This window comes from Equus przewalskii, chromosome 27 (genome assembly GCF_037783145.1).
Source record: "Equus przewalskii isolate Varuska chromosome 27, EquPr2, whole genome shotgun sequence".
Lineage (NCBI taxonomy): Eukaryota > Metazoa > Chordata > Mammalia > Perissodactyla > Equidae > Equus > Equus przewalskii.
Genome location: NC_091857.1, coordinates 29,812,350 through 29,835,556, shown reverse-complemented (window position 1 = coordinate 29,835,556; position 23,207 = coordinate 29,812,350). Strand labels below are relative to the sequence as shown.

At 43.9% G+C, this 23,207-nt stretch overlaps 1 protein-coding gene across 12 annotated transcripts in view; it reads right to left on the bottom strand.

Moving 5' to 3' along the window:
- LOC103549136 (interleukin-10 receptor subunit beta) overlaps nt 1–23,207 on the bottom strand; it is an 87,163-nt gene that overhangs the window by 21,045 nt on the left and 42,911 nt on the right. For 3 of the 12 annotated variants that reach the window (XM_070597719.1, XM_008517294.2, XM_070597718.1), the window contains 7 exons: nt 22,286–22,327; nt 20,957–21,083; nt 19,765–19,934; nt 17,451–17,611; nt 13,852–14,020; nt 10,155–10,285; nt 3,222–5,519 (listed from right to left, as the gene is read on the bottom strand). In XM_070597719.1, coding sequence (XP_070453820.1) covers nt 4,821–5,519; nt 10,155–10,285; nt 13,852–14,020; nt 17,451–17,611; nt 19,765–19,934; nt 20,957–21,083; nt 22,286–22,327 — 1,499 coding nt within the window. In that variant the 3' untranslated portion in view covers nt 3,222–4,820. Of the gene's footprint in view, nt 1–809; nt 934–2,193; nt 2,405–3,221; nt 5,520–10,154; nt 10,286–13,851; nt 14,021–17,450; nt 17,612–19,764; nt 19,938–20,956; nt 21,084–22,285; nt 22,328–23,207 lie in introns of those variants that run through there. The other 9 variants (XM_070597716.1, XM_008517289.2, XM_070597720.1 and 6 more) reach the window with 6 other exon arrangements.

Genomic DNA, 23,207 nt, shown 5'->3' with positions numbered 1-23,207 from the left:
CCACATGACGAACGGCATGTACCAGTGGCCCTGTGATCACTGAACCATGACTCATCACACCAAGAAAAAATAAAAAGGATTTTACTTGTCTGTTTCCAGAGAACAGAGCTTTCACAAGAATTTCCTGGACAGAAAGAAAAAACCCAGGACGGAGGCTCCCCATGAGCTGTTGTGGTCACGTGAGTGACAGCAGTCAGCCTCTCTCCTGTGGCCCAGCGCAGGGCCATGATCCTCTGCTACCTTCCTGCTAAGCGCCTCAGACCCATACAGGAGATCAGAATTGGCCAGCCCAAAATGCGTCTCTTTGGCTTAATTATTTTTGAGGACAAAAGATTCTGAAGGAAACTTTGACCTTCCCCCTAACTGCTTAAATGAATTCAAGAGAGAAGGCCTGTCCCCAGGACAGGCCATCACCATAGATAACTCTGGGTATAATAAACTGGGAGGCCCATAAGCCCATTCTTATCAAAGTTCTCTCTCTCAGGTCACATGGTCTGGAGATGGCCCAGCAAACATTTATTTATCAAACATTTACTTTTTCACCCCTACGTGAATTGCCTTCCTCCCCTTCGAAGTCCCAAACTCCTACCCGCAACACCCTCCTTTGTCTTTATCAGAAGATGGTATTTAAGGTGGCAGCCTCAGCCTTTTTGGTGAGTTACTGAGTTTTCTTAGGTTTCTCCAATGTATACATATTATTAAACTTTGTTTGATTTTCTCCTGTTACTCTGTCTGATGTCAATTTATTTCTTAGACCAGCCAGAAGGACCCGGAGGGTAGAGGAATTGTTCTTCCTTGCCTACACCCACCTTTGGAACTGAGCTGTGAAAGTCAGATCTCCTTTGGGAAAAGCAGGTGACTCCCACTGTAGAATGTTCCTGAAATTAACTGAATTCATTCTGACATTTTCAGGAGGTGGCACCATTCCTAATGCTGTGAAAATAAAGGGAAAACATTTGTAACTTTTTTCCTCAAAGGGGATGCCCAAACAAATGACCATACACTACACTCAGGTCTCCCCTAACGCTCCAGGTCTTTAAATGGGCATGTGGGTGAGAGGCAGACACATGGTAACTGTGCTGAGGAGGCTGGGTTTTATTTGAAGAGCCACGGGAAGAAATTGCTGGGAGGGGTGGTGGGGCAGAGAGCAAGAGGGAAGTGGGGATGGATGAGGGAGATGTGGATTTGGGTGGTGGTAGAAAGCTGTGAGGGGCTGGGTAAGTGGATTTTAGCTCTATTTCCAGAGGTATAAGCTCTAGATTTCCCAATAGCTGGGTGTGGAGAAGCAGAAGTTAATATCCATTCCTGGCTTAAGCATCTGATGCCCTGATTGGGGCTGGGGGCAGGGAAATCAAGAGTTCCATTTAAGAATTTGCATGGGATCTGAGATGGGGGAGAATATTCAATTAGGAATGTCAGAGACAGCTGGAAGAATGAGCCTGGAGCCCAGAGGGCAGATCTGAGCTAGAGATACAAATCATTTTTAAACTTTTAAATAGAAAATGTCAAACATACACAACGGTAGGGAGAGTATAATAAACCACCACCGGCCCATCACCCAACTAGTGCCAACAGAGTTTTACAGTTGAGAGCCACTGGTCTATAGCTGATATTTAGTGCCAGGGTTCTCCTGCTCTCCCCCACAGGGAAACGGTAGGGGAAGAAGAAAAGCGGGCTCCGGCAGGATCTATATAGATATCTGGGAGAGCCTGAGGACCCCAAGTAGAAACAGCGTGAGAGGTAGGAGGAAACCCGGCGAGTGTGGTACCCTGGAAGGCCAGGGATGAGTTCATCAGCAAGGAAGGACGGGTCCATTGTGTTGTTTGAACCTGGGCAGGCAATTTAGAGGAGTCCAGAAAAGGTTTCACAGGATTTAGAGCTCAGAATCCACACAGCTGCGGAGTTGAGGAGCAGAATTCAGATCCTGGGGTGCTGAGGGCTGAATGGGAGATCCTGGAGACCCGATCAGTGAGCCTATGGGGTCCACTCGGGGGTCCCCCTTGGGGCCATCGCGGCCGCGCGTCGTAGCCAAGCGCACCTCGCCGGGCCTCCCGGTTCCCAAGCGCACCCCGGGTCCGGACGCGGCGCCAAGGTGGGTCGGGGTCCCTGGGCCGGCAGTCGGGCCTGGGGAGGCGCGCGGACGAGCCCGCGCCCCGGAGATCGCCCGGAGCCCCCTCCCCGCAGACCCCTCACCTGACACCAGGAGGCAGCCGCCCAGCCAGCTCCAGAGGCTCCGTGCCATGCCCGCGCCGGGAGCCCAGGAAGGCACTCCGGGGGCCGCCGGGCCCAAGCCCCGGTGCCCGAGCCGGAGAGCGCCAGCCCGGCCCTCCCGCAACCAGTTCCGGGAACCTGCGTGTGGCAGGGCGATCCGGGGCCCCGCCCCCTGCGGCCCCGCCCCCGGGCGCTCACCAGTGTCCGGCCCCCCGCCGGGGTCCTCTTGCGCCCCCGCGTGCCCTGCTCGAGAGGTCGGTGTCACCGGCTTGGCAGAGGGCGACGCAGAGGAGGAAGGGGACCTTGCCCCTCCCTCCGCGGGAGTGGAAAACACCGCTAGTAAAACAGGTTACAAAACTGTGCGCACAGTGTCCCGATTTGGGGGACGCCCGCCAACATTAAATGCATGCTTTGAAAGGAGCGTACAAATTAAATCCATACACCGCAGTGCCAACCCGGAGGCCATGTCTGGGTGGTGGAACTCTGGGTGCTGGTGGGTTTCCTTTACGCCATTCAGTATTCCCAGGTTTTCTCCAGTGAGGCAGCACGGCCCCTATAATTCTCTCTCCCCACATGTAAAATGATTTTCAGGCACTCTATCAGCAAATCAAGCTGCAGAGGGTCTTCTTTACGCCCCCGTCCCCCCTCCCCCCTCCCCCTCCCCCGCAAGGGATAAATAACACAAAACCAAGTCATTTATTTGGTAATAAATCGTTTCTCTCACAACCCTGCTGAGAAAGGTTGAATTTCCTCTTTTTTTTTTGTTGGCTCTGTGGTGAGGGGGGAAAACCAGAGCAGGGTAAGAACAGGGTGATGTAACCTCCGGCTGACATTGACCTAGAACACTCTACGTGAAAGAGCACAGGCGGCGGACGGAACGTGCCCTTGCTCCCTGTAGACCACTGCACAGAGTTAGGGTGGGCCCTGTGCAAACCCGGAGATGCCGGCAGAACCGCAAATCTGCATATATACGCTCTGTGATGAGAAACAACTCTGGAGACATTACCGAATTTGTATTAAAAAGTGTATTTGTAGTATCCTTTCCCAACCTCCAACCATTATACAAAATTTAAAAATACACACACACGCCCATAGATAAAAGCAGCCATAAAAAGGTTATCCCAGAAGATCACTCTGGAAATCCTTCAAAATATGATCGATGCATTCAGAGGGCTGAGAAATGGACTTCGTGTATGATAAGGTCCCTTTCCTACGGAATTTTGTTAGATTATTATCAAATAACAGCTCCCCGTGTCTCAGCCCTCTCCTTTGAGTTCTTTTAGAGCAATTATAAAAGAAATCTATTCAAAGTCCTTGAACTGGGACTCATATAATTTTTGTTTTCCCCCTTTTGAAGGGGCCCAGAAGAAAGATCTGAGAACCCTGCTCTTGGGGTGAGGGGTACGGGAGGGAGTCTGGGAGCCCCGCAGGGTTGCAGTACCTCCACCAGATCCTTTATTCCTATGTGTTTTCTAATATTTCTCCTAGCATCATAGGATCTTGGAGATTACCTCGTCCAATCCCCTTATTTCATAAATGAAGAAATTGAGGCTCAGAGAAGCCAAGTGCTCTGGGTCACACGGTGAAATGGCAAGCAGACCCTTCACCCCAGTCCTTGTGTTGTTTGCTACATGCTCTTCTAGAACTTTCCTTCCCCTTTCTACCCCCAGATTCACAGGAACTGTAGTCAGGTGCAGGACATTTGGAGTCAGCACATATAGCACTTCTTAAATTGTTGAACAGGATCTCTGGGAATTTTACGCCTTATTGCTTCTGAAGACCTAGAAGCACATTTGCATTCGTTCTGTCACTTGCTTTTTCTAAATCTTAAAATACGGCTCTGAGGCTCCAACCCTCTCCCTCATGCAAATGCTTCCTCTTTTAGTCACCCGCCTGACACTAGAGTCATTTATGTGTGCCAATCTGTCATCCTCATTCACACGAGGGCTGAGAGTTAAATTCTCAGAGTATGGGCGACAGAGTAGGACATCGGGGAGGTGCCGAAGACTCGGCTGGACCTGCCCTACTTCCAGCTCAGTGCATGTGCTTCTGTTGCCTTGTGAATCCCCCTTCTTTCCCTTCCTCGGCCCTTCCTCCCTCCTCTTTTCTTGCCTCTTTTCTTTCCGGCTCCTTCCTTGAGCCTGCTGGGCTCCACACTGCTGACTGCTCCAGCTATGAACCCTGCTGAGTGTCTTCCTTTTCTCTCCCCACTCCCACTCAGGCCCAACTTAACTATTTCCCAGAAATCTTACAGGGCCCTGGACCACCTCTGAAAACCACAGGGAACCTTGCTCCCTCCACTGGGAAACATGCTGCAGCAACATTATATAAGTGCATGAGAGTAAAGGGAATGGGCATTTTCCCATCAAAGTGTATCACTTTGTAATACACTGTACTGTAAACAATGCACCGGGCGATGCTGTTTCCCACTTCCCCTGCCTCCATAGGGGGAATTTGCATAGATGGCGTCACCAGGAAGAACCCAGCCAACTCTGCAGTCTCCCGCTCCGTCTCTCAGAGAACACTTGCAAACCACAAAGGAGCATCTGGGGGTACAAGGAGAGAGAACCCTGGAGGTATTTGTCAGTTCAAGTTAAATATTTTTGGCTTCATCTCATTATATAACCATCCCCTATGTCAACATCCGACTCGTCAGTGTCGCTCTTTTCAGATGGAGCATCTTCAGGCCAGAGGCACTCCACAGGGGGGCTGGGGAAGGGCAGCTGCATGCCTTCTCCACCGGCCACCAGAAGGCTCGTTTCCATTTCCTCGGCATCCTCTAGGTCCACTGTCTCTTCTGGAATACATGATAACACTGGAGGGACTTCTGGGTCGTCGTCGTCGAGGGTGCTCACACACACAGAGTTTAAATCCACATTGAAGATAATTCTGTCCTCAGTCCCCTCAGTGGAGCAGCTGTCCTCCTCAGGGAAGGGGTCCTGAAGCAGGTTCCTTGTCCTCTCATAGGCCCCATCTGTGCATTCCGACTGCCAGGGGCCAGGCCCTGGTGCCATCAGGGGCTCAGACTCAGCCCCAGGCTGGGGCAGGGAAGGTTCCTCAGGGTCTGGGTCGAAGCAGTCCTCAGAGGAGGCCGAGGACGTGGAGGCCGGACACAGGCCTGTCAGTCCATGCATGGTGTAACCGCCTGCGCTCGCCCGGGGAACAGCTTCATTATCGCTGTCACTTTCATCATCATATGTATAATCCCACACTTTCTTCTTTCTATTGATGTGAATGATCTCCACCAAAGCCACGGCTTCCAATGGCGGTAGCTCGGGAAATACCCAGGCTGACTGGTTACGAAAATTCTTAAAAAAAGAGAGAGAGAGAGATGATCAATTCTGAGGGTTTGTTCTTTATTTTTTGACGTAATAAAACTTACTGAGATTAACTGCACAGCGATGAGGATGGTGACGATGACGACCATCAATACAACATCAACAACAACAAGAACAACAATAATAATAGCTAACAGCTATACTACAGTGTTTACTATTTGCTGGGCACTGCTCTTACTACGTTACATGTTGTAATTCGTTTTATCCTCAGGACAAGATATTTCCACATATTGAGGTCTACGGGGTAGCTATGCTGGTTTAAAAGTGATTCAGCTTGAACTAAAGAAGCCTGACTTACGGCCTGTAGACATACATGATACATCTGCTTTAACCGTTAAAGTAAAGAATGCATTAAACACTCTATCAAAATAAAGGAATGCACTCTTTTAAGATAAGAATGCAACCTTCCCCTCCTAAGATGCCAGTATCCGTAAGCCTTCATCAGTATTCCTAAATTTCCTTTCTGGGACAGGGTCACATGGCTCTGCTAATTTGCAGCTGAATATCTCTTTGAAACTTGGATGATTATGTATCTGGGTGTGTTTAATGTCTGTTCTTTGTTCCCAAAAGGTATAAAACTGTACTGGAAATCATGCTTCTCCCGAATGCTTTCTCCCTTTGTGGGGACTGCCTTCCTGGGTTGTAATCCTTACCCTGGCTCAAGCAAAACTCACCTTCTCCCTCTCATCTACAGAATGGTTATTGATTATTTGTCTCGACACTCACAACCGCTCTATGAAGTACACTTACTAGTCTTATCCCCACTTTACTGATGAGAAAATGAGGCAGAGAGGTTAAGGTTGCCCAACGTTCCTGTCTAGTAAGTGGTGGGGGCTGGATCTCAAATGGGGATAGACTTCAATTCTGGATTGCTAAGACATTCTTAAGGAGTGTCAAGGAACTGTGGGTGAGGAGAGACTCTAGGGAGCTGATTCTACTGGGGTCAAAGCCCTCTGGACTGGAGGACCTTAAAGATGATGATGACCCCTTAAGGATCAGGGATGAGAAGAGCAGGGAGATTGGAGCTTCTCTATTGCAGCCCTTGGAAGAAAACGTCTGCAGGACACAGTGGGGTGGGGTGAGGTAAAGAGAACAGGAAGCAGGCTGCATTTCAGTGTATCCAGGTTGACGACAATGGGGCCATTGGTGAGGAGGGTGGTCACGAGATGCCTTTCACAGGCCTGGAATCATCATCAGCACTCTCCTCCTCTCTGTTCTCCCATGCCTGCCTGACTCGACTGCCCAATTAGACAAAACTGCTCTTCCCCTGCTCCACCCAGCCCCAGCCTTGGGGTTAATTTTTCTATTGAGTTGTTCATCTTTTTTCTTATTGATTCATAGGAGCTCTTTATATAATGTGGATGCTAGTTATTTGTCAATTATTTATGTTACCTATATTTTCCCCTAGTCTGTGGTTTATCATTTTACTCTCTTTACGATGACATTTGACAAAAAGAAATACTTAATTTTAATATAAGGAAATGTATCAATTTTCTTCCTTTACGGTTTTTTGCTTTTTGTGTCTGAGAGAAACTTCCTTACCCCAAAGTCATATAGAATCACCTATATTGCCTTCCAAAACTTTAACAGTTTTGCCTTTCACATTACAGTCTTTAATCTACTTGGAACTGATGTTTGTGTATGGTGTGAGGTAGGGATCCAATTTCATCTTCCCCAACATAGATAACATTTATTGACCAGCCAATCCTTTTCCCACTCTCATTTGTACTGGTCATTTTTCATGTTTCCATATGTGTGGGGCAGTTTCTGGGCTCCCCATTTGACTAGATCTTTGTTAATACCTTTCAATAAGGTTTGATAATTTTCTCCACAAAGGGCTTGTAACATCTTCTGTTAGATATCTTCCTTAAAAGTTTAAAAAATAGTTTTTATCACTATTGTAATGGTATTCATTTTTTTTTTAACCGTATGATTCCACTTAACTGTATGATTCCAAGTTCAAAACCAGGTAAAACTAATCTATGTTGTTAGTAATCAGGATAGTGGTTACCCTTGGTGAGGGATAGTGACTAGAAGGTGGCAGGAGAGAAGCTTCTGGGGAGGCTGGTTATACTCTCTTTCTTGATCTGTGCATGAGTTACGTGGGCATGTTGAGTTTGTGGAAGTTCACAAAGCTTTACACTATGACTTGTGGACCTAATTTCTCAGATGTTGAAAAGCAGCTTCATGTTTATTCTCTAGTTGTTGCTAGTGTATAAAAATGCAAGCATTTTTGAACTGATTATTTTGTATGTAGTAACTTCACGAAACTTATTAATCCTAAGAATTTATCTTTAGGATCATGTGAACTTTTGACTTAGCCAGTTGTGTCATCTATCAGTTATCGCTGTCTGTCCCCCTGCTCCCCAGGCTTTAAGCTCCACGAGGGCAGAGATTTTGGTTTGTTTTCTTCAATTCTATAGCCCCGCCACCTAAAACAGGTGGACACATAGCAAATACTCAGAAAATACTTGTTAAATGCAAAAAAGAAAAAAAAGAAGCAGAAGAGAAAAAGAGAAAAGATGCCATTTAAAATTTTTAACATCTATTTTTGATTAAACATATAAACACACTAGGCTTAGAGTCTTCTGTTTTACCATTCCTAGAGTTTTTGCTGAAACACGGAGCAACAATTTTTAATGGAGAAATACCAGACAGACATAAAATAACAAAAACTCCAGTCATTACTTGGTGTTCACAGAATAACACACATGTGAATAATTGGCATATAATTTGAATGCATCTTAAGGACGGGAGGAACCCCAGGGAGACCCGGGAGGAGGGTTAATTACGAGTTTAGGTGATTCAGGCAGAAGATTTATCTAGGAGAGGATAAGGGCCTTTACACCTCAAGGCTGCATGAGAAAAATGAGTTGGAGTAGGATTTACGTAAGACCTGAAGCCCAAGTAATGTATGGCAGACAGGAAGAGTTGGAACGAAGGCTGAGAGCAAAGCCTCAACCAAAGACTAAGATAAAAGGCTCTAAAAGATATAGTGCACTGATAGGTAAAAAAACACCCATTCTTGTAAGATAGGGATCATAGTGTAGATGACACCAGCACAGAGCCATCACATCTCAAAAGCAGACCCAAATGCCAGCCAGGTTCAAATACTAACTGTAATTAAAATCTCCCAAAGTACACACACATACACCCAATAAAAAATGCCATCCCCAGCCCAATCCGAACACATAAAAACAACAAGAAAAAGAAGACTACAGTTTTATCAACTGTGGAGGGGTATTTGAACATGTTAACACATTATAAGAATAGGCGAATGAGCTTAAACACAGAAAAATAAGATATTTCTGTGTGAAATATTACAAAACTGATATACAAAGAAAGCAATGGGATATAATGACTAACGATGGGCAAAAGGAGTGAGTCAAAAGACATGAGGTTTTGGAAATATGTAAGATCAATACCCAGATGTGGCTGACTCGTTAAAAACTCTCAGTGGAAAGTGTGGGCCTCGGGGAGCACGGAGGAAACACAGACAAGCAAAGTGGCCAGTTTCACTAATAATTAATACAGACGAGAACAACTAGGTGGGACCATGATACACAAGATAATTGAAAAAAAGTAGTATAGGGGGCTGGCCCAGTGGTGCAGCAGTTAAGTGCGCACGTTTCGCTTTGGCGGCCTGGGGTTTGCTGGTTTGGATCCCAGCTGTGGACCTGGCACCTCTTGGCAAGCCATGCTGTGGTAGGCATCCCACATATAAAGTGGAGGAAGATGGGCATGGATGTTAGCTCAGGGCTAGTCTTCCTCAGCAAAAAAGGGAGGATTGGCAGTAGATGTTAGCTCAGGGCTAATCTTCCTCAAAAAAAAAAAAAAAAAGTAGTATAAATGATTCATCAACACCAGCAGAGGTTTTGGAGAAATATGTGCACCTATATGTCACTGCTGGCATTATAAACTAGTTCTTTCTTTTCTTCTTTTTTTTTTTGGTGAGGAAGATTGGCCCTGAGCTAACATCTGTTGCCAATCATCCTTTTTTTGCTTGGGGAAGATTGTTGCTGAGCTAACATCTGTGCCAATCTTCCTCTGTTTCATATGTGGGATGCTGCCACAGCATGGCTTGATGAGTGGTGTGTAGGTCCACACCTGGGATCTGAACCCATGGACCCTGGGCTGCAGAAGCAGAGCGCGTGAACTTAACCACTACACCACTAGGCCAGCCCAGTTCTTTCTCCTTTTATCAGATAAATCCACTTTGTGTATATGTTCCACTGAAGTAATCCAAAATAAGAAGACAATCTGTACAAAAATGTTCATTGCACTATTCCTAATCGCCAAAGAGAGAAGGAAAGGAAAAAGAAATTAATTCAAATGCCTTACAGCTGGGAAATGATTAAGGGAAAAATGATACACTAATAACAATGGAATACTACATGATCATAAAAATAATACAGAGACAAACCGTGAAAAGAAAACATAAAATGCAAAATACACGTTTATAGGGATGGAAAGAACCCAGAGCAATAAAACACCTTAGTGTTTTTAGAAAATGGGATTTTCTTCTGTGAAAATATTTAAGTACATAAGAAAAATTCTTAAGTTAAAATAAAAAATAAAGATAGAACTGAAAGAAAAACTACATACCAAAACTTTGGGGTAATTATTTCTTAAGCATATATAACCAATCCGTCTCAGTGTTATTATGGTGCTTGTGAAGACAGCTGCTATTAAAAACACAGTAATTATTCCTCCTATTTTGGCAGATTCTGATGACTCTGTTGATGAAAAGTTAGATGACTTTATTTCAAAACAAATCCAATAAACAATCACAGGTGGGAATAAATGCACATTGGTTTGGTGGTGAAAGAAGACAGGAAAAGAGCAAAAGTTGGAAAAACTTGTTAAATACAAAAGAATGGAAAGTAATACAAGTATACATTTTTTAAAAAATGACAAAATTTAGTTTTTAAAAGTAAAATTGCTTCCAGTTTATAATTGTCCTGTGATTGTACTGACCAATACGGTAGCCATTGGCCACATGTGACCATTTAAATGTGAATTATCAAAATTGAAAAAAACCCCATCAGTTTCTCAGTCACATTAGCCACATCTCAGGTGCTCAATAGCCACACATTAGAAGGCAGTGCAGGAAGGTGGAAGTGGAAAAGGGGTTTGCCTGAAGAAAACAATGGGGTCTTTATGAGGCTGGACTTGGGTCACACGGGGTCCCCAAATCAGGGTTCTGCAGAACTCACTTTGTGCTATAATGGGTCCCCCTTTAGGTTCTTGTCAAAATTCCTTTTGGAAAATTCCAACCTTCTGACTGAAAACAGGTTTTTTTCATAAGTCCGACTGGACTGAGAAGATCTCAGTAATTACGAAACTAAGCTTCTCTTAAATTTCCAGAAAGACCTTTATTAACATTAATCCTGTAACCACAGCCTCAGGCAAAACAGATACAGGAGAGAAAAAAAGAAATAAAGGTGGATTGCGTTTTAAAAGTCTTTCGGAAAGTTAAGGAATGAACAGAAAGAAACCCAGGGGAGACCCTTGCGCTGTGGGAGAGCGGAGGGTTCAGGAACCCTCGCTGCTTTCTATCAAGAGTGAAGGAGCGTCTTATCAATGACGGTTCTAGAGTCACATCTAGCCACAAAGGCACACACTCATGAGACAAAATTCTTACACGTATAGAGTTTACACTCCTGAAAAGGATTCTGTGAACCCAAGTGATTTCTTTGGAGCAGCAATGATGTAATAGGATTCTGACCCCTGTGTCCTCACCCTGTCTCCCACCCCCAGTAAATCACTTGAACCAGATTTTCCTTTTAGGCTCGGTTCTAGGGACTGTAAACCAAGACACCACCCTATTTAAAACAGAGACCTACCACCCTCTATTTGGCATTAGCCTCACTCCCTTCCTGCTTAATTTTTCTCCACAGCGCTTACCATCACTTAACATCCTATGTAATTTTTTAAATCTTGTTTTTCTGTCTCTCTACTGCAAGGTAAGCCCCACAAGGTCAGCAATTTTTATCTGTTTTGTTCACTGCTGCATCCCCAGTATCCAGAAGAGAATCCAGCGCATAGTAGGCCCCCAGTAAATAGCTGTCAAATGGATGAGCACAGCTTGCCCTCAAGGCCTTACTAAAAGAGCCAGCCAGTTGATCTAGGGCTTGCCAAAGGGAAGGCATTTCTCCAGATCTCGGCACTAAAATCCCCCCACGTCACTAGCGCCCTAAGAGAGCAGCGTTCACAGCTGAGTCTGAGGAAGTTAACACCGGTCCCAGGGTGTCCTTCAAGAATCGAGCCCATCCAAACCTGTCTGGTTCCTGGGTCTGGCTAATTGAGGGTAGTTCAGATGGCAAGACTGGACAGTGAGAGAGGCCACGACATCTGGACCTACTTGGTTCCTGAGTTTCAGACAGCAAGAATCGGAACATGAGATATTTGGGTAGTGAGGGATACCTGTACTGTTACTGTCTTGGGGAATGATAAAAGAATGGAGGCTGACTTAATATGCCAAATGATGTGTTCACACCAAGTAAAGAGGAAATGACCTGAGAGCATGCTGTTGCATGACCATTTCTTAGGTGAAACAGAGAAAAGTCAGGGGAGAAACCGCATCAGCACAGAGCACATCAACCTCCAAAGGAAACTGTGTCTTCGGTCAGCCTTACGGTTCACCTTCTAAGTGGGGGCTGAGTTTCAGCAAATCATCATCTGTCCTGTCATATTACTAATTTGAGTTTTTATTGGTGTGATAATGTGATTTATAATAGGAAATACATAATTGGTCTTTGTCCCCAGTTCCTGGCATAGAGTAACAAAAACCTTTAGAATTTCCTGTCATAAGAGCAAAGAAGGCGAAAGGAGTCTTGTCATTTATAGCAAGCCCCTTTGAACCACACTTGAGTTTATGCTAAGGAGGCGACATTTGGAAAGCCCCAAAGGCTGGGGGCTGGTTGCCAGGGGAACCAACCAACTCCTTAGAGGGTTGGAACTTTCAGCCCCACCCCTCAACCTCTAGGGAGGGTGGAGGGACTGGAGGCTGCTTAATTGCCAACGGCCAAGGATTGAGGCAGTCACGGCTATGTAATGAAGCTCTGTAAAAATCCTAAATGATGGGGTTCAGAGAGCCTCCAGCTTGGTGAACACATGGAGATGCTGGGAGGGTGGTGTGCCCAGAGAGGGCACAGAAGCTCTGTGCTCTTTCCCCCATATCTTGCCCTAGGCATCTCTTCCTTCTAGCTGTTCCTGAGTTGTGTCCTTTTATAAACCAGGAATCTAGTAAGGAAACTGTTTTTCCGAGTTCTGTGAGCCATTCCAGCAAATTATCAAACCCAAGGAGGGGATTGTGGGAATCTGATGTATAGCTGGTTGGGCAGAAGCCCAGGTGACCACTTGGACCTGTGATTGGCATCTCAAATGGTGGTGAGGAGGGCAGTGTTGTGGGACTGAGGCCTTAACCTGTGGGATCTCACGCTCCCTCGGGTACATGGTGTCAGAATCGAGAAAATAGTTTTCTTCCTGAGAAAATAATCAGCGGTGACTGATCCTAGGCCTGATTGCTGTCACCGCAAATTTCTCCCTGTGGAGGAAGGTTCGGGGGTCACACTGTTTACTATTCTGCTGCCTTTGCCACAGAAGGGTTTTCAGCCTTCATCAGTGACTATCTCGTCCACACGGATCAGGCGCCCTCTCAGCTATGAGCTACAGCCAAGCTTCCCGAGAGCCAGGCCACCTCGATGAACCACACCCAACCTGGTTGCCTCCATCCTTTCACCGATTCTCCGGCATGCAGATGCTTCCAGCAACCCGGCCCCCTCTAGCACTCAGCTCCAATAATGGCCAAACTCAGGGTACCCAGAACTCAATTTAACCCTGACCCCCTGAAATCAAAGCGTTTCCATTTCAGAAGGATTTCTGACCTTATAAAGGTAGACATCTGATTGTCCCTATGATATGGCAACACAAAAGTGACTCCACCACATAGTAGAGACCACCAGCAGAAAACACCTCTCTAGGGGGCCAGCTTGGTGGCATAGTGGTTAAGTTCACGGCAGCCCGGGGTGCGTGGGTTCAGATCCCGGGTGCAAATCTACACACCACTCATCAGCCATGCTGTGGCGGCATCCCACATAAAATAGAGGAAGATTGGCATAGATATTAGCTTAGCGACAATCTTCCTCAAGGAAAAGGAAAAAGAAAAAGAAAGAAAACACCTCTGTGATCTTCCCTTAGTGGACGAAATACCTTTAGTGCCCCACGACTTTCAGATTTTTTTCTTTAAATAGGTTTTAAAGAGTAAAAGCAAAACACGAGTTTTCAAAAACTGTCATACCTGACTCTTGTCCAGGTTGAAGGAGGGTACATTTTAAAGGAGATCTACGTATTTTTTCCGCCTCTTTAGGCTCCAAATAAACAGATACACAGTACTCTGTGTTTGGAATTAACTTGTCGATGACATAAGTGAAATTTCCAGTGGTGTTTCCATCTATTTTGGGTCTATGCTGTAAAAATAAGCAAAAAATCAGTAAGACTTTGAGCGAGAATTGCACATAGAGGCAATTCTTTGGGGGTTTGTCTTCAAATCTTAAACAGGGATAGAAATATCATAGGCTTGGCAAAAAAAAGTATTTATAAGTCACTTGGGGCAAGCAATTCATCACAAAATTCCATGTACATGCACACCCACACGTTCTTAAGCCACAAAACCTAGTCTAGCAACTTCATTTTACAAATGAGGGGAAACAGTCTCAATGAGGAATAAAAGTCTCCATGATATTATCTTTGCATGATTATTCTGTCTTGCAGTAAGATAAGCTTGCAAAAGTAAGAAAATTAAAAAAAAAATGAGATTATCTTATTTCATTAATGATGTGTCCACTTTACACTTCAAAAAGAACTTTCACACATATTAACTCATTTGATTATCAAAACAGTCTTCAAAATAGGCACTATCCCCATTCTCCAGATGAGGAAACTGCAGCTCAGAGTGGGTAAGTAACTGCCCCAAGGCCACACAGCCTGTCTGTAGCAGAATTAAGGCTGATGTCTAGATCCCTGTCTTCTCCCTTAAAACACTTTGCCTCTCCTTTCCCAGGTAGGGGAAATTTCTTTCTGTTTCATTTTGGAATTAAACAGATGATATGAAGGTTCTTTCATGAAAAACAATTTTTGTATAATGTTTTATAGTTTTCAAAATACATTCTTACAAGCAGTTTTATAAATTAGGATTTACAGCAGTTCAAATACAGCCTTCTGTAAAAATGTTTTTCTGCAAGTTTCCATCTGGAAGAAGGAAGAATTTTTTTTTTTAAACCCAACAAACTAAATGCTCATGTGTGGCAAATTGGCAATGAAGAGGAGAAAGGGGCCAGAGCACAAAGAGTGTTACGGAGGAGGAGCTCTCGCCTCACAATGGAACAGCATGGAGGTGGCTGAGAGTGAGAACATCTGAGTTCCACACCTGGCATTGCCACTGTGAGGTCCTGATTAAGTCTGCAACGCTTGCTTCCTGTTTCACCGAGCAAACGGAAGCTCCCTCCGCCCTGCACCTGCGCCTGAGCTCGCTGCCTCACCCCTGTGACGTGACTCGGATGCACAGCCCCTGCTCCCAGCCTAGGCCAACCCCTTCCCGTGCTCCCGAGATGCCATCTCCCCTCATCTCCTCTAGACCCTTGCTCCAGGAATGTCCCCTGGAACACTCCGTCTGTATATGAACATGCTGTAAATTCTCCCACCTTAAAAAGTCCCTCCCTTGACCCCACTTTCCCTGCCAGGCACCACAGCGTAACTCTCCTTCCCTTTAAAGAAAAACTCCTTAGAAGAATTAACTCTCCCCTCTGTCTCCAATTTCTCTCTTCCTTCTCTTTCCTGAATCCACTCTCACCAGGTCTTTACCCATCACTCCACCAAAACCATGACTTTCATTTGGTTAAACCCACTACTCAATTCATAGTCCTCTTCTCACTTGTCCCATTTATAGCATTTGACTCAGTTAGATCACTCTGTCCTTCTGGAACTTTCTTCTCTCAGCTACCAGGACATCACTCTCACCCAGTTCTCCTCCTACCATGCTGGGTGCTCCTTCCCAGTCTCTTTTGTGATTTCCTCCTCATTTGCTAGATCTCCACATTTTGGAATCTTCGGGGACTCCATCCTTGGATATCTTCTCTTCTCTTTGCATGTCCACTCCTGGGTGATCTCATCTAGTCTCAAGGTATTCAATACACACCAAGAAGCCAATGGCTCCCCAGGACATCTCTGGCTGGGAGCTCTCCCCTGACTCCAGTCTCGGTTACTCATCTGCTCAGCATCTCCTCCTGGATGCCTGACATGTCCAAAACCGAGCTACTGATATCCAAGCATCCACCTGCTCTGTCCACAATCTTTCCCATTTTAATTCATGGCACCTCCATCTATCCGGGTGCTCGTGCGGAAAGTGTTGGAGTCCTAACTTCTCTCTTTCTTCACCACCCTACACATCTGATCCATCCAAAAATACTGTTGACTCCATTTGTAAAATATATGCAAATATTTAACCACTTCTCCCTATTGCCAGGTGGTCCATGACACCACCATCTGTCACTTGAATTACACCAATAGCCTCTTTTTAATTATCTTTACTCTAACTTACAGACTCATTTTCTTTAGTGAAGAAGATGCTTATTAACTATAGTTTTCCTCTTACAGTTTTGTCAATATCCTAAAGCACAGGGCTCTTATTTTAGAAATAATAATCTGAAACAGAGCTAGTAGTTCACGGGTTGATTATAAATTAGGTGTGACCGGAATATTTAATAAAATATTTATTATTAATAAATTGATATTTAATAAAACTTGATATAGTCTGAGCTACACAAGCTTATTTTTTCCTCTGTTATTTTTGCTCCCTTTTCCTAATCAATAGATTAGGGTGTTGATTATAATCCAGGTGGATAATAAAGGAAAACTTATAATAATTATATAATGTGCTACTTCCTATTAAGTAATTACCATCCCTATAGCCTCTTAACTGGTCTCCCAACTTCTGCCTTTGACGCCTATGGTCCATTCTTAACACATCAGCTAGGATGCCCTGTTAAAGCCTTCGGTCTTCCAGTGGCTTCCATCACACTCCAAAGACTTAGACCCACAAAGCCCTGTAAGATCCAGTCCCATTACCTCCTTGACCTCACCTCCTCATATTCTCCTATCTCGGCCACTCCATTCCAGTTCCTTGCTATTTCTCAAACCCACTGGGCCCACTCCAGCCTCAGGACCTCCGACTCCCTGTGCCCTCTGCCTACCATGCCCTGCCCCTATATCCTGCAGGCTGGTATCACTTCCAAGGGTTTTATAATTGCAAAGGGCTATATGAATGTAAGCTGCTGTTACAGCAGGGCCCACCAGTGAGCACGGTTTGTCCATTTTCATTCATTCCAGAATTCTGAGGGATTGAGAGAACAAATCATTAAAGATCCAGGTATGTCTTTTACCTGGATCACCCTGAGGTCACAGACATTTAGTTAGGTCCCTCACGGAAATCGGGAGGGGACAGAATTGCTGGAAAGGGCCACTTCCCTTACAGTGTAGGAGGGCTGGAGTGGTAAAGACAGATGCTTTTTATGTGCAGCTAAACCATCCCTTTTGAAAAAGATCTCACCCTGGCATGTTGAAAACTGCCTGTTCTCCTCTCTACACCACATGCCTCTCTCTCTTCTGTGTCCCTTCAGGTTGTGCATGTGGCTTATTCCTTGAAAGAAGACTGCACTGCTGGGCTAAGCTAACAAAGTCCCACAAGGAATGAACTATGGAGAATTCTTTCTTAAAATCAGACCACATTGACCCAGACCCTTTAGTTTTACTTGTTCGAATCATTACAAATATCTTGTTATTTTTTTAAAGAAGAGAGTCAAATGTATTCACTGCCAATTCAGAACTGTTTTGACTACTTACCAACTTTACAATGCTGCCTGACTTTTCTTCGATGATAAGTGATAACTGAGTCTGTAAGTTTTTCATAACTAGCATCTTGGGGATGACAGGTGGAAATTCCACTATCACATTAATGTGGTTGGTAAAACCAACAATCTCAAATTCTGGTGGTTCCAAAGATGCTGTTTAGAAAACAAATTCAGAAACAAACCCCGGTCAGTCGATGACTGCACAACAGTAATGTTCCCATTGTCATGATACAATCTTACATCTTCACAGCTATCTTCTTTTTATTCTGCCTATGGTCCTAGTTAAGGCATAAGTTATATTTTTTCACTGGCAAAAAACTGAGAAACAATAAGATAAAGTGGTTTGCTTAATATTACCAAAATAAATGGAGAACAGATTTTGAGATGGAAGTCAGTACTTTCCCAGTTTTCAGGCTATATTCTAAACACAAAAGTAAAAATGACTTCTTTTCATATTATAGCCATGTGTCGCTTAACAATGGGGATAAGTTCTAAGAAATGCGTCATTAGGTGACTTTGTCATGTGAGCATCACAGAATGGACTTGGGAAAACATAGATGGTAGAGTCTACCACATACCTAGCTTTATGGTACTGATCTTATGAGACCACCATCATATATGTAGTCTGTCATTGACAGAAACATTGTTATGTGGTGCATGACTGTACAATCATAATACATAACCATTGTAGAAACATCAGAAAATACAGACAGGCAACTGTCCTTGAATTGAATGAGTCCATCATCTTTTGTCTATGCTGTATATATGTAAATATATATATATATACATAAATAAACTGAACTAGTGTGTACACACACACATATATATCTGAACTAAAATTAACTCATTCTCACCCACACTATTTTGCATGGTATATATTTTCACTTAACTTATTTCATAAACATATTGGTACATATTTATCCACATCAAGGGCTGACAAACTGTGGCCTGTGGGTTGGATTTTTGCACAGCATGCAAGTTCACAATGGTTTTTATTTTTGAAGGAGTTATAAACAAATGAAGAAGGATATGTGACAGAGATGATATGTGGCCCACAAAGTCTAAAGTGTTTCTTTTTTGACCCTTTACAGAAAGTTGGCTGACCCCTGATCTTCATCATAATTTTCCATGACTAATTCTATTCCACAAAGTGGCTATACCACGATTTAACCTGTTCACTGTTTTGAACATTTAGATTATCTCTCATTTTTCTGAATGGTATCCATGTATCAATGAGTATTCTTGGAGCTAAATCTTTGCCTTTATCCATAATTGTCCCTATCTTTAGGACAAATTATTAAAGAGGAATTCTGGATTAGAGCAGACATGTGTCAAGGTTTTAAAAACATTCAGAAAGGCCATGCCAAAGTACTCTCCCTGCATTTCCTCTAAACCTGTGCATTTACATATTTTTAATATTTACCATTTTGAGTCTTGAAAAATGATATCTCATTATTATTTTAATATACCTTCTTTCATGGTCTGAAATACCATGATCTATAAGCTGTGCTTTTCTTTCTTTTCTATGTGGACGCACACAGATTTGTCTATCTATACACACACATACACATGAACCAATTCCAGTGACTCTCAGAAGTATCTAAGTTGTTGGCTACAGTGGGATTCAGGAGTCATCACTTTGCTAAGCGTGTACACGTGAGTGCATATCCACACAGCCTTTAACATTTAATCTTTCTCTTGGAAACAGGTTGCAAATTAGGATACTGAAGAAGTGATGGAGTCTGGCTGTGGGCCACTGACAAGTGCCCTGGAGCTGTTAACACAAGTGCCCTAGGGAGCTGACTCCAGTTATCAGGTAAGAAAGAAAGAGCAGGCCCACTCTTAGGCTCCAGTCTCCTCTGAGTCTGGGACCCAGGTGCCTGTGCAGCTGGGTGTTCGCACGTATGAGAGCTACTGGGTTATGACCTGAGGGAGGGGCTGCAGTATTAAGGAAAACATTGGCCCAGACAGTTGTGATAGCTGAGATGCAGGCCTCTCACTTCCTGTCAGGCTGTGAAACAACCCCAAAAGCAGCAGCCACTACTGCCTACATGTCTGCTTTATACAGACATTGAGTAACCGTCTTCAAAGCACAGATTATCATTCCAACTTTTTGGATAAGAAAACCGAAGCTCAGAGAAACAAAGTAACTACTCCACAGTTACAGAGCTGGGAAGCGGCAGGGCCCGGAGGTGAGCCTAGCTCCGAATCTAAAGCTCCTTTGCAGAGCTTCCTATTTCATGGCAAAGCAAATGATGATGATCTTGATGATGACAGTGAAGATGACACAACAGAGATCAACTCACTGTCCAATGCCGGGAAGACTCTGTCCCAGCAACTGACCAGCGTTGTGTTCCCTCTGATTCCGACTACCGTGGTGACGTACGTCTCAGTCATGCTGTCCCACTCATCTGTGAGGTCACAGAATGATCTCGTGATATTTATACAGTCCTCAACAATCATCTCACCTGCTGGTCTACTTTGAAAGGAAAAGAAAGGATAAAAGGGGAACTTCAGCATTTAGGTGATAAGAATCCATTTAACTGCGTGCCCCACTTCCTCATTCCTTTACAGCTCTGCTCAAACATCACTGTATCAAGTTGTCTGTCTGAAGCACCTGGATTAAAACAGAACACTTCACTCTGCCCCACCCACCACCCTGTCTCTCCTGATCCTTCTTACCCGGCTTTAATTTCTTCATACCCTTTACCACCAGCTGCTAGATCATATCTTTCTTTGTTTATTGATTTCTCCACCTACTTTCAGGATGTCTGCTCCAGGAGGGCAGGGACTCTGGCTTAGGGTTGGATCCCTGGCATGCAGAAGGTGCTTGCTAACTATGTGCTAGAACAAAAGGACACTTCCAGGGACCACTGGATCAAAATAATGACTTATGAGGATGACTGCCAGATGTGGGAAGACGAGAGCCAGAGAAGCCTCCATCCATTATGTCATTAATCTTGCAGCAACCCTTAAGTAGAAGGGTTAGCTCAGAGAGGCTGAGCTCTACGCCCAAGGGTTCCAGCTGGTTCATGACCCAGCCAGACTTTGGACCTGGGCCTCTCCTAATCTGGGCCAGGTAGCTTTCTGATGTGCCACATGCCTCCCTGAGTAAAGTGAACACAAACCATCAATATGGTCACCAGACCTTTGGACTCCTCTCCTCAGAAAACACAGCACTTTTAAATCAGATTTACAGAATTAGAGAAATAACTGTGAAAATTACATGCAATAATTATTTCACTTCTGAGGCTCTGACCTGTAGAAATTGGCTTTGGTTATAAATACAAGCTTTGTCAAAAAGAGCTTCAGATTGTTAAAGTAGTTCGTTTAACTAAAAATGGATTTGTGTTTTGTTTTGGCACCTTTAAAGCTCTGAGTCAAAAAGAGAGAGACAAAGAGAGAGAAGCTGTCACAAGAAGGATTACCTCTTCCCCATTCCCCACATAACAGGAAGAGAATATATTTAGCAAGAGAAAAATGAAATGTCAAACCAACCTCATGATGGTGTAGGACAATGCATAGTGAGTCGGTACAATGGAACGGTTTTTTAATTCCCATGATAAAATTAACCGGAAATTGCGTAATGTCAAATTAAAAGAAATGCAAGATTCATCTGGAGAAACTAAAGGAAACAGGAGAAAAAAAGAAACATTGAAACCTGGAACCTAGGGTTGTACCTTGGCCACTGTTCAAACTATCCCTTGGGGTCTAGACCCCACCCTTCCAGCAGAGAAACCCTCCCAAGTGTCCTGGGGTCTTAGAAATACAGGAAGGAAATGGTTCTACTGGACTTGAGATGTGAACCAAAGCAATAATGAGCAACACGTTGTCAGGACAGGAAAGCTTAGGGAACAGAAACTCAGCATTGTGGAAACAGAATTTGGGCTCTCCCAATTATCACTGACTCACAATGACTCCTGGGATCAAAATAACTCATATCATCCTGGGTCACCTTATTCTTTCAACTCAACTCCCAACTTCTCCTGCAGTGTTCCGTGAGCAGCTCAGCCCAGGACCAGTTTTCCCTTCTCTGAATTCCCCAGCGCACTTACTGCCCCATCACAGAGGGGAGGGAGAGAATAATCTGTGCTCAGACTGGCCCTCTCCCGGCATTTAATCCCAACAATGCTGGCGTAGGCACCTATTAATAGACCCATTCTATAGACGGCAAGATTGAGAAAAGTTGAGTTATGCAATGTTATGTAGCTGGGATGTGGCAGCAGCAAATGAGTGTAAAACTGTACTTGTCAAGTCCTGCCTTATATGGTTAAAGTTTTTAAGATCATCTCAGTTTCGTGTGGTTAGGATCGGGGCCATGGCTTCTCAGTTGCCGATTCTTTATCTTCCAGTGTTCACAAGGCTGGACACATATTGAATGTGGAGTGAAGTTTTGTGGAAAGATTAATCTATACAGGCAAGAAGTTTAGTTAAAAAAAAAAAACTATTTTCCTTTACCTAGTACCAGATAACAGATGGAAGAATGCAAATTAGAGGGAAATTATTTCTGGATCATTTTTTGTTTGGCATAGTCCGTGTCTCCCCATTCTTTTGTTAAGGGGTTTTAAATTGAGCATTCTTTTAAGGGGTTTTAAATTGATCTCTAGTGTGAATTTCTTGTAATAGTTTTATCAGACAAATGTGAAAAGCAGAATTTTCTAATTTTGGCACCTTTTATAGAGAAAGTATTTGAGAAAAAGGATTCAAACAAAATGGGCAACAGATCTTGGATCAGAAATCAAATTTCCCACATTTTAGACTTCTGAATGGTCGCCTCAACACGCTGAGTCTTATACAAAATCTAGCGAAGCCAAGAAAATCTCTTACCGGACACAGCATGTAAAATACCAAACAGGAGGCTGATGTACACTAGGAAGAAGAAAAACACATTAGACAAGCAACCAGGCTTTCTCCAGGCTCAATTTATAATCATTGCTCTGAATGTGACATTCTTTGACACACACATATTAATATTGGATGGAGGCTTTCTTGTGCTAAAAACGAATGCTCAAGGAAATGATTCTTTGAGAGTCGGCATTGGTATCCACAGCGCATGGTCCAAGGATTTCATCCTGAGTGGATCCAAAAGAAATCTGTTTGGGAGCTGACACTAATAACAAGTGTTGGCTGGTTGAGGGAGTTTCCTGAGCAGCATTTATCTGTCTGGGAAAATTCTCAGAATCTGAATAAGCATGTTGCTAATTAATACACTTTAGTGGTGGACAAAGAAAGGTGTTGGTGTTGGGAACTGGGGATTCTCCTTTGTTCTCTGGATGTCACAATGACTTGGGGGGAAGGGTCACTGGCATTTTTCGTAGGCGGAGGCCAAGGATGTTGAATGCTCCACTGCATGGGCACAAGGGAGTGTCCACCCACATAGCCCCTACTGATCAACCATGGGACAGATGACACAGTGATACTGAAATAGAAACAAAAGAAGGTAGAGAAAAGGCACAAATGAATAGGGCTCTAGAAAAAAAACAGATAATAAATGAAGTGTGGAGACCAAAGTTCAAGGATGACTTTTCAGTCTGGTGACGTAGGAGATAAGAGATTTGGCCTCTCTCCAAATAGAGGAGTAGAGTGACAAACTCCACTGTGGATTAGAAGGAGGGTATTAAGAGAAATTTAGTCTTCAAAGTACATACCAGGATATTCCCCTGAGCCTTAAGTCATTCTTGTTTATTTGATTGTTTTCCTAAACTTAACCGTAGGGCAGAAATCCGTATTTGAATCCAAACCATGAACA